At 18.6% G+C, this 14,771-nt stretch overlaps 7 protein-coding genes across 7 annotated transcripts; 4 read left to right on the forward strand and 3 right to left on the reverse strand.

Annotated features, from left to right (window-relative positions):
• Positions 1-234: 234 nt before the first annotated feature.
• DDB_G0272961 (hypothetical protein) lies at positions 235-2,877 on the forward strand (the record flags this gene model as incomplete). The annotated part of the gene is made up of 1 exon (XM_639793.1): positions 235-2,877. One exon carries the CDS (start codon positions 235-237, stop codon positions 2,875-2,877), a length of 2,643 nt encoding a protein of 880 aa, XP_644885.1.
• Positions 2,878-3,244: 367 nt separating this feature from the next.
• DDB_G0272921 (hypothetical protein) lies at positions 3,245-4,798 on the forward strand (the record flags this gene model as incomplete). The annotated part of the gene is made up of 1 exon (XM_639794.1): positions 3,245-4,798. One exon carries the CDS (start codon positions 3,245-3,247, stop codon positions 4,796-4,798), a length of 1,554 nt encoding a protein of 517 aa, XP_644886.1.
• A 273-nt stretch (positions 4,799-5,071) lies between these two features.
• On the forward strand, positions 5,072-6,140 carry DDB_G0272963 (hypothetical protein; the record flags this gene model as incomplete). The annotated part of the gene is made up of 2 exons (XM_639795.1): positions 5,072-5,372; positions 5,611-6,140. The coding sequence occupies 2 exons, from the start codon at positions 5,072-5,074 to the stop codon at positions 6,138-6,140; spliced, it is 831 nt and encodes a 276-aa protein (XP_644887.1).
• An 87-nt stretch (positions 6,141-6,227) lies between these two features.
• DDB_G0272670 (hypothetical protein) lies at positions 6,228-7,130 on the forward strand (the record flags this gene model as incomplete). Its single annotated transcript, XM_639796.1, has 1 exon — positions 6,228-7,130. The coding sequence occupies one exon, from the start codon at positions 6,228-6,230 to the stop codon at positions 7,128-7,130; it is 903 nt and encodes a 300-aa protein (XP_644888.1).
• A 209-nt stretch (positions 7,131-7,339) lies between these two features.
• Positions 7,340-9,315, reverse strand: DDB_G0272965 (hypothetical protein; the record flags this gene model as incomplete). Its single annotated transcript, XM_639797.1, has 3 exons — positions 7,340-7,534; positions 7,626-8,705; positions 8,824-9,315. The coding sequence occupies 3 exons, from the start codon at positions 9,313-9,315 to the stop codon at positions 7,340-7,342; spliced, it is 1,767 nt and encodes a 588-aa protein (XP_644889.1).
• An 846-nt stretch (positions 9,316-10,161) lies between these two features.
• On the reverse strand, positions 10,162-12,384 carry hbx4 (homeodomain containing protein; the record flags this gene model as incomplete). The annotated part of the gene is made up of 1 exon (XM_639798.1): positions 10,162-12,384. The coding sequence occupies one exon, from the start codon at positions 12,382-12,384 to the stop codon at positions 10,162-10,164; it is 2,223 nt and encodes a 740-aa protein (XP_644890.1).
• A 775-nt stretch (positions 12,385-13,159) lies between these two features.
• Positions 13,160-14,319, reverse strand: psmB1 (proteasome subunit beta type 1; the record flags this gene model as incomplete). The annotated part of the gene is made up of 4 exons (XM_001134620.1): positions 13,160-13,348; positions 13,447-13,765; positions 13,984-14,094; positions 14,228-14,319. The coding sequence occupies 4 exons, from the start codon at positions 14,317-14,319 to the stop codon at positions 13,160-13,162; spliced, it is 711 nt and encodes a 236-aa protein (XP_001134620.1).
• Between the last annotated feature and the right edge of the window lie 452 nt (positions 14,320-14,771).

Consider the following 14,771-nt stretch of genomic DNA (forward strand, 5'->3'; position numbering starts at 1 on the left):
AAAAAAAAAAAAATCATATTCTAAAAATATCTTCTTTTTTATTTTTATTTTTTTTAAAGATTAAATAAGAAAAAAATAAGATTTTCATTCAAAGATTGCAAAAAAAAAAAAAAAAAAAAAAAAAAAAAAAAAAAAAAAAAAATTGGACAACCCAAAATATCTTCTTTTTTTTTAAAATAAACACTGCTTAAAAAAAAAACAATGATTTCTAAATTATATACATATTTAAGTAAAATGGATAGTCACAATAATAATAATAATAATAATAATAATAATAATAATAATAATAATAATAATAATAATAAAATAGAAATTGAATTGCATGAGAAATTATTTTGGAAAATTTTTAGAAATAAATATATATTTAATGAGATATTCTCAAATTTTCAATGTTTAGGAATTAATAAATTTAGATATTATGATATTATTCATATATCATGGATGTTGGATAATGGGTATATAAATTTAATTAAAGATAAAATTGAATTTCAAAAACATATAGTTTTTACAACTCATTTACCATCAGTAATTCAAAATAAATTTAGTGAATCAAATTTATTTTTAAAATCAATGGATGAAACATTTGAAAGATTATTTAAAACATTTAAAGATAACAAAAATATAAATAATTTAGATGGGGACTGTACAAATAATTTAGTTTATAAATTTTATTTAAATTTATTTTCAGAAAATTATGAAAAAAACCATCAATTTGATTATTCTAATTTATTATTAATTTCAACGAGATGTGGTAATTTAATTGTAAATAAAATTTTATATAAAAAAGGTTTTGAACAAGATACTTTAAAAAATAAAACTTTCGGAATAAAGTTATTTGAAAGTATAATGAAATCAAATTCTTTAAAAATGATTAATTCATTTTTATCAACTTCATCATCATCATCTATAATAAAAGATAATAAAATATTTGATTACTATAAGAATCAAAATTTCAAAAATGATTTTAAACCAAATATTTATAAATTATTAAATGCATTATTTGATACAAATGAAATAACAAATAATTTAAATTTAAATGATAATGATGTTTTACAAATTATTTTAAAAGCAATCATTGAAAAATACTTTCCATTTAGTGATCCATTTTATTCAAATTTCAAATTAAATAATTTAATTGAATCAATTTTATTTGCAATTAAAATAAAAATAATTAATGGTGATTATAAAATTAACAATTGTTCCTATGACCAAAATGAAATTAATTTAATTGATTTTTCAAATTCAATAAAATTAAAATATAATTCATTATTAAAATTATCATTAAGAAAATTAATTAATTTTAATAATAATGAATTTAATAATGAATTTAAATTATTATTAGAAATTTATTTATTTAAAATAATGAAAAAACCAAGTCCACCATTTTTATATTATTTAAAATATTATGATAATATAAATATATATGATTATAATGAAAGTGATGAAAAACTAAAAGAAAATGTTAAATTTATAAAAATATTGGTTGATAATAAATATGATAGTATTTTACCAAGATTTAAAAGATCAGTTTCAAAATCAAAATTATTTAGACAATCATTAAAACATGGTAATTATAATTTATTATTATATTCAGATTTAAATCAAATTAATCAAGAAACCTATAAAGAATGTGTATATGGTTTATATGAGAGAAAATCAAAAACTCCAAAATTATTATTCAAACATTGTAAAAATAATAGAGAAAAGCAATTTAAATTCTTAGAGGAAATTTCAAAGAATCAAATTAAAATTCATCCAATAACAATGATTTGTATGTTAATTGAATTACAAGATATTGAATTAATAGAATTTTATTTAAAATCAGTTGAATCAATTGATAAATGGTTAAAAGAGGTAAATCCAACACCTACAATTTCAATTGCACATTCAATTGAAACTATTGAAATGTTAGATTATTGTTTTAATAAATTTAATAATCATTTCAATAGAATTTCAATATCATGTTGGTATGAATATGGTCGTATTAATTTAATTAAAAGATATACTGATTTACGAATTCAATCAAATTGTGTCAATGATTCCATTAAAAATATACTATTACCATTTGATTCAGAATTCTTACTACATAATAGAAAAACCTCATTCAATGGTAAACTTTTACAAACAATGTGTTGGTTTATTAAAATTCAAAATTTACAATTATTTAGTGGTAATGGTGATGGGTCGCCATTATCAAATGAAAACGCTGTAAATGAATGTATAGCACTATGTAGAGATAAGAATTTATATTTAAATGAATTGATATTTATATTATCAAAAACAAAAACAATTTTGGATGGAAATAAAATAATTAAAAAAAAAAAATATAGTGATAATATTATCAATACTTTAAAAACAAATATTGGTCACAATAGTAGTGGTGAACTTTCTAAATTTTCAGAATTTGTAAATTGGGCTTACTATTCTCAATCGCCATCATATATAGATTTAAATAAATTTAAAATCCAACCAATAAATTTATATTACCAAACTAGTGAATTTAATAAATTAATGGGTTATATTGAAAATGAATTTAAAGAGTATACAAATGAAAGATTCTTTTCAAGTAAAATTTGTAAACAATTATTATTTGAAATAGGTAGACTTGGTAACATTTCAGGTTTTAGAAATTTATTTAATTATTTACCTCAATCTATTGATGCAATTAAAGAGGTTTTAACAATTTCAGCACAATATGGAAGAATTAATATATTTCAACAATTGAATGAAATTTTAAATCAAGATCCTGAAATTACTGAAAATTATTTAGGAATTGATACTCATTTTAAACATTTTCTAATTAATGTAACTACAACAAATAGAAATTTTTATCTTTTATATTACTTTAATAATCATTTTTCAATTATATACAAATAATTATGAAGAATTAAATAAAGCATTAAAAAAATAAAATTTAAAACAAAACCACAATAAAAAACAAATTAATTCATTTCATTCTTTTCTAGATTAAATAGTAAATTTAATTGTTTTTTTATTTTTATTTTTATTATTTTTTACTAAAAAAAAGAAAAAAAAATAAAAAATAAAAAAAAAAATTAAAATAATTATTTATATATCTAGACGATTTTATTTTTGTTTTTCAAATAAATAGTTTTTGGCGCCACAAAAAATGCTTTTTTGAATTTTTTTTTTTTTTTTTTTTTTTTTTTTTTTTTTTTTTTTTTTTTTCTCATCCATTCATTCAATTCAAGTAATAAAATTTATTCATCTAATAATAACAAATATGAAAAAAATTAAAATTAAAATAGAAAATGAAGATGAAAATAAAAATAAAAATGAAAATGAAAATAAAAATGAAAATGAAAATAAAAATGATAAAGAAAAAAAAATAAAAGTTTCAAAAAAAGAAATAAATAATGAAGATGTTAATCTAAAAAATGAGATTGAAATTGGCAATAAGAATAATATTACTAATGAAGATTTAATTAATTTAAAAAAAATATATGAATCAAAAATATCAATATTAAAAGAAACACATAAAAAACAAATTGGTATGTTAATTGAATTAAATTCAAAAACAATGGAAAACATTGAAATTGGACATCAAAATCAATTGAATAAACTTGAATCCAGCCATTCAAAGTCATTTTTAGCGTTAAAAGAAAACTATTATACAATGGTTAAAAATACAAAGATTTTACTTGAAGAAATTGATTTACTAAATATAGATTTAAAACAATCAAATCAAGATATCAATAAAGTCATTTTAAAGAATAATATCTTAAAAAATCAAATTCTAAATTTAGATAAACATATTAAAGAAATAAATAATTCAAAATCATTTTTAGAAACAATTATTTTTGAATCAAAAAATGATAATAATAAATTAAAAGAACAAGTTGCAAATTTATTATCTTTAGCGAATAATAATATTAATAATAATAATTATAATTATAATAATAATAATAATAATTATAATAATAATAATAATAATAATAATAATAATAATAATAATAATAATAATAATAATAATAATAATAATAATAATAATAATAATAATTATAATAATAATAATAGTAATAATAATAGTAATAATAATAATAAAAATAGTATAAATAATAATAAAAATAATAATAGTATCCATGAAGATATTAATAATTTAAGTTTTTTAAATAATACTTTAATTAATGGATTAAATAATATAAATAATAATTTACAAAGATTAGAATCATCAAGAGAATGGGATATCGAATCTGAAAAAGAGAAACTAGAACTTGAAAAAGCTAGAATTAGGTTAGAATTAGTAAAACTTTTAAAAAAAGGAGATGAAAAAAAATATTCTGAAAAAGAGAAGGACAAACTAATAAAAACTGAAAAAAAATCGAGAAATAATAGCGCCACCACCACCACTTATGAAGAACAACAACATCAATTACAACAAATCTTAGAAAAAGATAATAAGAAAACTATAGAATTAAAACAACAACAACAAGATGATCTTGATGTTTCATCAGCATCTGGATATATTGATAATAAAATAGAAAAGAAAACAAGAAAATCAAATCAAAAGAAGGAAGAAAAAGAAGTAGAAGAAGAAGAGAAAAAATATGACGGAGAAAAATCAAGATCAAAGAATAAAACAACAGAAAAATTAAAAAAGAGTGGATCAACTGAATGTATTATTATAGAGGATGAAAATGATGGTGATAAAAAAGAAAAAGTTTCAAATAAAAAAAGAACAATAACTTCAAGAGGGAGTAATAAAAAATCCCAAATCGATGATGATGACCTAAATGAAAAACCAATGAAAAAAACAAGAAATTCAAAAAAAAAATGAAATCACTATTTTTAGAAATTTCTCTGTCTCTAAAGGAACAAAAGGTTTCTACTCATTATTAAAACATTCATGTAAAAAATAAAATAAAATAAAAAAATTTTAACAATTAAAAAAATAAATTAAAAAGTAAACACACACAATTATTTATTTAATTTTCTTTTGTGTAAAAACTCCCCACACTTTCCATTTTTTTTTTTTGTTTTTTTTTTTTTGTTTTTTTTTTTTGTTTTTTTTTTTTTTTACCTATATGTAAATTGGAAATAATAAATAAAAATGGAAAAAAAAGAAATTAAACATTTACATGAAAAAATAAAAAAAACTAATTTAGAAAATGAAAATAAAATAACAAATGTTAATAATTTATATCTTCAAGATACAATAATAATAATTATTCTAAGGGATATTATTGATTATTTAATTTCAAATAAAGTTAAATATAAAAATAAAAATTATTCAATAAAAAGATATTATTTATATAAAAATGAAATTATATATTATTCATTAGTTTCAAATAAATGGTTTAATATAATATCAACAATAATAACAAATAATTTAATTGAAAATAGAGGAATTGGTAATTGGTTACTAAAACCAATTATTAGTTTTGAAGATACCGATTCAGGAAATTCTCAAGTAAAGAAAGTATTTTCAATTAATTATAATCATATTGGATTTATTAATAATTTAACAAATTATTATTCCCCCAATATGTAATATTGAACCACCCAATGAAATTAAATTAGAAATTGGTAAAAAGAAATCAATAATTAAAATAAATGTAAATGATATTAAAAAAATATTTAATTTTCAAGATAAATCATTATTAATATTAAATGAATTTATTGATTCTTTTAATAGTAATAATAATAATAATAATAATAATATCAATCCAAATGAATTTGATAAAATTATAATAAACATATCAAATTCTGTTTTACCAGATAATGAAGAAGTAATTAAATATTTATCAAATCCAAATTTTAAATATAAACTAAATAATGAAAATGTTGAAATTAATATAAATAAAATATTTATTGATGAAGAGAATCAAGTTTTTTCAAATTTAAATGAAAATATTGCATTAGATAATAAAATGAATGTTAATAAATTAAATATAGTTGGTTGTAGAGAATATGATTTCGATGATGATGACGATGATGAAACTAGTGAATTATATGAAAATGAATTCAATGAATTAAAGAAACTATTACTATACTTAAATCCAAAACATTTAAAATATTCACCAAATAGTTGTTATCCTGGTTCTGAAAGATTTTATCATTGTGATTATTCTTGTTTATTTAATCCAGATATAATAATTCGTAATTTCAATTTCTATTGATATTCAGAATTTGTTGAACAATTAATTTAATAAGAATAAATGATTTAATAATTTAAGAACAATTTCATTACATTTTTATTTCATGAAATGTTTAAATTAAATAATTGTAGTGGTGATGGTAGTGATGATGATAGTAGTTGTGATGATGATAGTAGTTCAAGTAATGATGAAACTCATATAAATAATTCATCAAGCTCTTATAGTTGTAATAGTTTATTTAAAACAATTAAACATAAAGATTCAGTTAAACAAGATTGGATTCAAATGATCAATTCAATTTCAAATACAAAATCATTAAAATCAATAACTTTAAAGAATTATTGTAAACTATTTGATACTGCAAAAAATAATAATTTAAATGAAGTTGATTTAATTTCAAATGGAATTCAAACTATAATAAAATCATTACCATATTTAAAAAGTTTAAAATTAGTTGACATTGATCCACATATATATCCATCAATTGTATTCTCAACATTACTTTCAAATTCAACCTCAACCTCAACCTCAACAACAAAAACCAAAAATGATATTGAAAACTATTCAATTAATACATTAATAATTAAATCATCATTTATACCAATTTCAGAATTATTAATTAATTACCTATTTAGAGATTTATTATCTTTACCAATTAAAAATCAAAATTATTTTAATCATATAAATAATAGTAATAATAAAATTAGAAATTTGAAATTAATTAAAAAACCAGTTGATCATAAAACATCACAATTAATAATTGATAATATTAAATATCTTGAAAATAATAATTTAATTTTAAATTTATATTCTTTGGAATTTGTAATTGATATTTCAAAAATTAATCAAATATTAGATTTATTAAACTCAAAATCACTTTTATTAATTAAAGAATTAAATTTAATTTATATGGATAATCAAGATGAAAAAATTGAAAATATTATATTATCATTAAAATCAAATTCAAATAATATAATTAATAATAAAGTAATTAATTTTATAAAATTATAAAAAAAAAAAAAAAAAAAAAGAATTAAAACAATTACATAATTAATAAAATAAAATAAAATATAATTAAATTTAAATTAATAAATTAATAAATAAATTTTTATTTTTACTTTATTATTATTATTTTTATTGTAAAATGATTACAATAATTTTTTATTTTTATTTTTATTTTTATATATATATATATTTATAATTTATATAATGAGATTATTTTATTTTAATTTTCTTTCCCAAGAATCGAAAATCTCATTATCAATGTTTATTGTTTCGATATTAACAGTTGAATTGTGAGAATTTACCATTGAATGAATAACATGTTGAATACGACCATAAACTTCTAAATAATCATAATCTCTTAATTTCATTGTAGTTTCAACACCCCATGATCCATCACCAATATATAATGTCTAAAAATAATAATAATAATAAAAATAAATTAATAAAAAATTAAAAAAAATAGTAATAATAATAAAAATAAAAATAAGTTTAAAAACTTACACCATTTGGATGTTCCAAGCCATTAACTAATTGTTTTGAACGTTTATATAAATGATAATGATTTTCATAACCAACAGTTAAATTATATTTATCAAAAACTGGACCCCAAAATTCTTTTGCTAAAGAAGAGATTTCAACATCCATTGAAATTTTAGTGCATGGATAGAGGGCGATATGATATAGAGCAAATTTAAATGTTTTATTATTATTATCTGATAATACTTGTTCCATCCAAGACACTTGATCAGGAATTTGATCAACTACCCAACTATCCATAACGATGATAATGGTTTCATTACCAATCGTATGAGAATGTTGTAAAGGTCTGTCATTGGGTGCAATATTTTGTAAACCCAATTGGAATGGTAAATAACTTGTATAGAATTGAACTGAGCCTCTTGAAGATTTCCATCCTCCAGCTTCATGATTACCAATGGTTGTAATGATTGGTAATGAGAATCCTAATGGAGTGATAAAAGTTGTATCCCAACGATTGAACCATTCATCCCAACAACGATAACAGCTATCGAATCCACTGTCATATGCGACATCGCCACCCAACATCACAAACAAAGGTTCAACCATTGCTGCGTTAATTGATAATGATTCACCTGTACCTGTCATACCCATATCACCACCTGTTATGAAATTGTATGGTGTACCATCTGATGGTGCAGTTCTAAATTTACGTTCTGGATAAAATATTAATTCACCATCAGATTTCTCAATACCAACCACTATATAATAAACAGTTGATGGTGTTAAACCAGTTATATCTGCCCAACTAACATATCTTTGTTCCTCTTGTCTAATATTATCCATTTCAAAATATGTACCATTCACACTAAAACCATATAAATTTTTAAAGTTTTCGATCTTCATCACTAAACCATCTTTAAAATAATCACTATGACTTGTTGTATCATAATATGCGAATGAACCAATTGGTTCATCATTTGAATGCCATCCTACAATAATTGAATTTGATAAATTCTCTGGTACTGTTAATATAAAATTACAAATTTCACCACTTGGACAACTTTCACCAAGTGATTTTCTAGAATATCTACTTGATACTCTCTTTTAAAAAAAAAATAAAAAAAAAAATAAAAAAAATAAAAAATAAAAAATAGAATTAATATTTTATTGATTATTTATTTATTTATTTATTTATTAATTATTTAAAAGAAAAACTTACAAATGGATGAATACCAATACATAAGTCATACATCATAAAACTTGAAATAAAAGAACCAATTACAAAAGCAATGAAAACTAAAATTGAATTTCTTTTACCAAATTTTGATAAACCATTAATTAATGAACGGAAATAATTATCAATTTTACCTTTAAATTTTAAATCATTTTTATAATCTGGTGAACGTTTCATTATATTCATAAAACCAGATTGTAAAATGATTACCATTAATACCCATGCCAATGCCCAATGAATTTGATTGAATGCTGATGCCATTAATACAAATAATGGAGTACCCACCCAAAATACTTCCCATGCTAAATATCCACCATATCTAGCACCATCTTTTTTTGATAATCCTCTCTTTACATATTTAATAAATCCATATAAAAAGAATCCAATCATAACTGCTACTATTATTGCTAAACATATTCCTAATGATGCTAAAAAAAATAAATGTCTAAATGAAATATCATTAAATGTAGCTGACATTTTTGATTTTTGTTTTCCTTCTTTTTTTTTTTTTTTTTTTTTTTATTATTATTCCTATTTATACCTAAAATAAAATAAAAATAATAATAATAATAATTATAAATAAAAATAAAAATAAATTAATAAATAAATATTATTTTTTTAATAAAAAAAAAAAAAAAATTAAAATTGAATAAATAAAATGTTTAGATTATTATTTTATTTTTATTTTTTTTTTTTTAAACAAAAAAAAAAAAAAATGATAATAATAAATTAAATAAAAATAATGAATTATATAAAAACCACACTTAATCGTTTAGATCTTTAAAGTTTTTTTTTTTTTTTTTTTTTCAATTCTTTTTTTTTTTACTAATACAAAAATAATATTACAAAAAATTAATATTACACTACTGTGCGACAAAAAATTGAAAATCCCTACCCTGATCAGAAAAAAGAAAAAGAAAAAGAAAAAAAAAAAAAAAAATCATATCATTGCGAAAATAAAAAAAAAAAAAAAATAAAAAAAAAATAAAAATAAAAATAAAAATAAATATGTGTGTGACTAAGATATTAAAATTGATTGGAAAAATTTTATTTTTAAAATTGCATCCATGCACATTTTTGAAACTTTAATCTTAATAATTTTAATTTTTTTTTTTTTTTTTTTTTTTGATTTCAAGAAAAATAAACGCTAAAATTTAAAAAAAAAAAAAAAAAAAAAAAAATTAAAATTAAAAAAAAAAAAAAAACTGTGTTGGTGGTTTTTTTTTTTTTAAAACTAACAAAAAAAAAACTTGTTTCGTTTTTTTTAAAAAAAAAAAAAAAAAAAAAAACTATTTTATATCACACATCTTTATTTTATCAATTTTAATCATCATATTCACTGCTTTCTTCATTTTCACCATCATCGCATTCCATTTCGTTGTGATTATTATTGTTATTATTGTTGTTATTATTAGATGTTGAAGTTGTTGTAATAGTATTATTATTATTATTTTTAAAATTACTATTACCTCCATTATTATTATTATTATTTATTGTCATTTGTGGCATTACATTACTATTTGTAATTATACCAGCTTCATCACATAGAGTTGGAACTTTTCTTCTACGAGTATTAATGAACCAATTTGAAATTTGATTTGGAGTTAAACCAGTTTGTCTTTGTAATTGCTCTTTTTCATCATTGGTTGGATATGGATGAGCTATATGATTTTTAATCCAATTCTCTAGAATATCTTTAGACTCTTTGGATAGTTTTGCACCTTTTTTAGGTCTAGCTTTAATTGTAGCACCGCTATCTTTTGCAGGAATTAAAGAATAACCATTAATGATTCTAATATAATTATTATAGAAATTATCAATTGATTGAAAATGAAATTTTGAAAGTTCTGTAATTTCATTCATAACTTCACAATGTAATTGAATATATTCTGCCATCTCTTTACCAATTGTACCAATTGATCCAAAATGATTCTTAAATAATTGTTTAAATACTAAATAACCATTTTCTTTATTAAATTGATTTTCAATTTTAAAATGATTTTCATCAACAATTATATTCTTTATAATTGAATTATACCAAAGTAGTATTAATTCTTCATTATTATTATTTTCAATCTCATTATTATTATTATTATTATTATTTTTATTATTATTATTATTTGTATTTGTATTTGTATTATTATTTGTATTACTATTGTTATTATTATTATTTGTACTATTATTTATATTATTATTATTATTATTATTATTATTATTATTATTATTATTATTATTATTATTATTATTATTATTATTATTATTATTATTATTATTATTATTATTATTATTATTATTATTATTATTATTATTATTATTATTATTACTAATATTATTATTATTATTATTAAAATTATTATTTTGTGGTGATTGTGAATATTGAGGTGGAGATAAAAATGATTGAGTAGGAGATGGCTGGGGTGGTGATGAATTCTGTTGAGAATTAAGTGGAGATGAAATCAAAATTGGTGAATTTGGTTTTGATTGTAAATGTTGAGAATTTTGATTTGGTTGTTGATGGTAGTTGGACTTGTGTTGTTGTTGTTGTTGGATAGTAAGTGGTTTTGATTTTTGTTTAGTTTTTGAAGATTTCTTTTTATTTGATGGTACTGATGATACTGATGATGTATTATCAGTTGTGGAATGATTAAAGCCATTAGGTGGCTCCATTGAAAATAATTGTGGATTGTTATTATTATTATTATTATTATTATTATTATTATTATTTTTATTATTATTATTATTATTATAATTATTATTATTTTTATTAATATTATTATTATTAATATTATTATTATTATGGATTGGTAAGAAAGGGTTGTGTAAATTTTGTTGTGGGTATATATTTGATTGAATTTGGTTTATATTACTACTATTATTATTAGTATTATTAGGATGAGTATTAATAGTATTATAATTACTATTATTATTATCAAAATTATTATTAATATTATTATGATGAAAATTATTAATATTGTTATTGTTATTGTTATTGTTATTGTTATTGTTATTATTATTATTGTTAAATAAAACAAAAGGAGATGGAACTGGATCAGTTAAAGAAAAATCATTATTGTTTAAAAAATTGTTTTGAAATTGTTGAACATTGTTTATCATATTGGTGTTATTGGTATTGGTATTAATATTATTTGGTAATTGAAATGTTAAAGGGATTGGTTGAATTTGAAAATTTGAAACTTGATTTATATTATTAATTGGTTGTTGATTTTGTGCTTGTAAAAGTGGAGCTTGATTTTGTGGTAAAAAATGATTAAAAATATTATTGATTTGTTGTTGAATTGGTTGTTGAGTTGGTAATTGTTGAGGTGATGATTGTGATTGTAATGAACAAGAACTAACATCAGAATCAAAATAAACTTGAATTGGTGATCTCAGTTTTTTATTATTTGAATCTATTAATTGTTGTGATAAATTTTCACCATCATTATTTTTATTATTATTATTATTATTATTATTATTATTATTATTATTATTATTATTATTATTATTATCGGTGATTTTGGTATTATTTTCTTCAACAGTATTCATTTTTAATTTTTTAAAAAAAAATATATTTTTGTGATTAAAAAAACAAAAAATATAATAAATTAAATGATTTCTGTTATTAGAAAAATAATTAAAAAAAAAAAAAAAAAAAAAAGAAAAGAGAGAAAAGAAAAAAATGAATAGAAAAAGTAAAAAAATATTAATATTAATCTTTTTTAAAAAAAATAATAATAATAATAATAAAAAGAAGAAAAAAAGGAAAGAAAAGAACAAAAAAAATAAAAAATTATTAATATTAATCTTTTATTTTTTAAAAAAAAAAAATAAAAAAAAAATAAAAAAATATTATAATTATAAATGTGTATTATTTAATTGTTCTTTTTATAGACATAAATCACCTCCTCAAAACTCACACACACACTTTGATAAATAAAAACAAATAATTCTCAACGCCATAAACATCTTTTTTTTCAATAAAAATGAAATATGTTGTGACAGAATTTATATAAAATGTTTTATTTTTAATTTATATCAACTTAAACCATAAAAAAATTTAAAAAAAAAAAAAAGAGCAAATTTGGGGTTTGGTATACAAAATTGGAAAAAAAAACAAAAAAAAACAATTAAATGAAACACATTTTCATAAATTGTTGTGTATATATATATTTTTTATTCTCTTACATGAGATATATATATATATATATTTTTTTTTATAAAATTTATTTATTTATGTTTATATATTTTTTATTTTTTTTTTATTTTTTTTATTTTTTTTTTTTTTTCTTTAAAACAAACTTGAGAAATTTAATAAATAATTTTAATCTAACTTAAGTTCGAATTTCTCCCAATGTACACCATTTTTATCAACGACAACAATATCTGCAAAATCACCAGTGTAAATATCTCTTTCACCAGCAGATGTAATTGAATCCTTTACAAATGAAACAACTTGTTCACATGATACATCTTTATTTCCTTCTACAATTTGTTGATTAAATTTAGCAACCTTTTTAATTGAAATAGATGTTAAAAATCAATAAATTAATAAATGTGATATAAATATTATTATTATTATTACTATTATTTTATATATAAATTACTTACTTGGTTATCGAGTAATGGAATTACTAATTGATTACCAGAACCTTGAGAAGAGTATTTAACTCTTTCATGACTACCTACAGCATCATAAGTCCAAATCCAACCTTCACCTTGTTCGTCTACACCAGCAACTAAATTGAAAGTATAGTATGGGAAAAATCTTTTATAGTACAATGTGTTTGATAAGAATTGAGCGATTGCTGGTGTACTCATTGGTTTACCATGCTCTTTTTCAAATGATTCCAACATTGATTTTAAACGTTTTTGTAATGCAATTGTATCTGCTTGCATACCTGATGTTGCTAAAACACATTTCTTTGTTCTAAATTAAATTAATTAATTTTAATTTTAATTTTATCAATTACAATTAATCATATTAATAATTATTAAAATATTTTTATTGATATATATGTATTGTTGATTAAATTATCGTAATTATTATTATTTATTTATTTATTTATTTATTTATTTAAAATTAGTTAATATTTTATTAATTTATAATAATTATAATAAAAAAAGTTAAAAAAAAAAGTTACATACAATTGAAAAATTTTAGTATATTTTCTAGTTTGAATACCATAACCACCATCAGACATACGTGTATCACCAGCAATAACACAATAATCTTTACCAGCAACTGCCAAAACTGTACTATAATTTTTTATATTTTAAAGGGTGAAAAAAAGATAAATAAAGTAATTAGTAATTCTAATTCTCTATTTTAAAATAATAATAATAACCATATATCAGGATTAAAGTAGATTCTTTTTATTAATTTACTTACCCTCCATTATCTACATATGCCTCAAATCTTCCATGACTGATTGGTTGTTGTTTATCTTTTTCTGGTAATGCACTTAATTTTAAAGTTTCCATATTTAAATATTTTAATATATATATATATATACAAGATGATGATAATAATTGATGAAAATAAAAAAAATTAAGAAAAAAAGAGAATGAAATTGTAATATATACAAAATAAAAAAAACAAAAATTAAATTGATGAAAATAAAAAAAAAAAAAAAAATAAAAAATTAAAAAAAAATGAAAGTGGTGAGTTCAAAAAAAAAAATTAAAAAAAAATAAATTAAAAAAAAAAAATTAAAAAAAAAAAAAAATAAAAAAAAAAAAAAAAAAAAAGAAAAAAAAAAATATTTTATAAAAAATAAAAAAGAAATAATCTTTAAATTAAAAAACTTAAGGTTTTTTTTTTTTTTTCAAAATATATTCCAAAGTAATAATTTTATTTCATTTATATATATATATATTTTTGGTGTTTTTTTTTTTTTTTTTGGATGTGTTTTTTTTTAAAAAAAAAAAAAAAA

Source organism: Dictyostelium discoideum (genome assembly GCF_000004695.1).
Source record: "Dictyostelium discoideum AX4 chromosome 2 chromosome, whole genome shotgun sequence".
Classification (NCBI taxonomy): Eukaryota; Evosea; class Eumycetozoa; order Dictyosteliales; family Dictyosteliaceae; genus Dictyostelium; species Dictyostelium discoideum.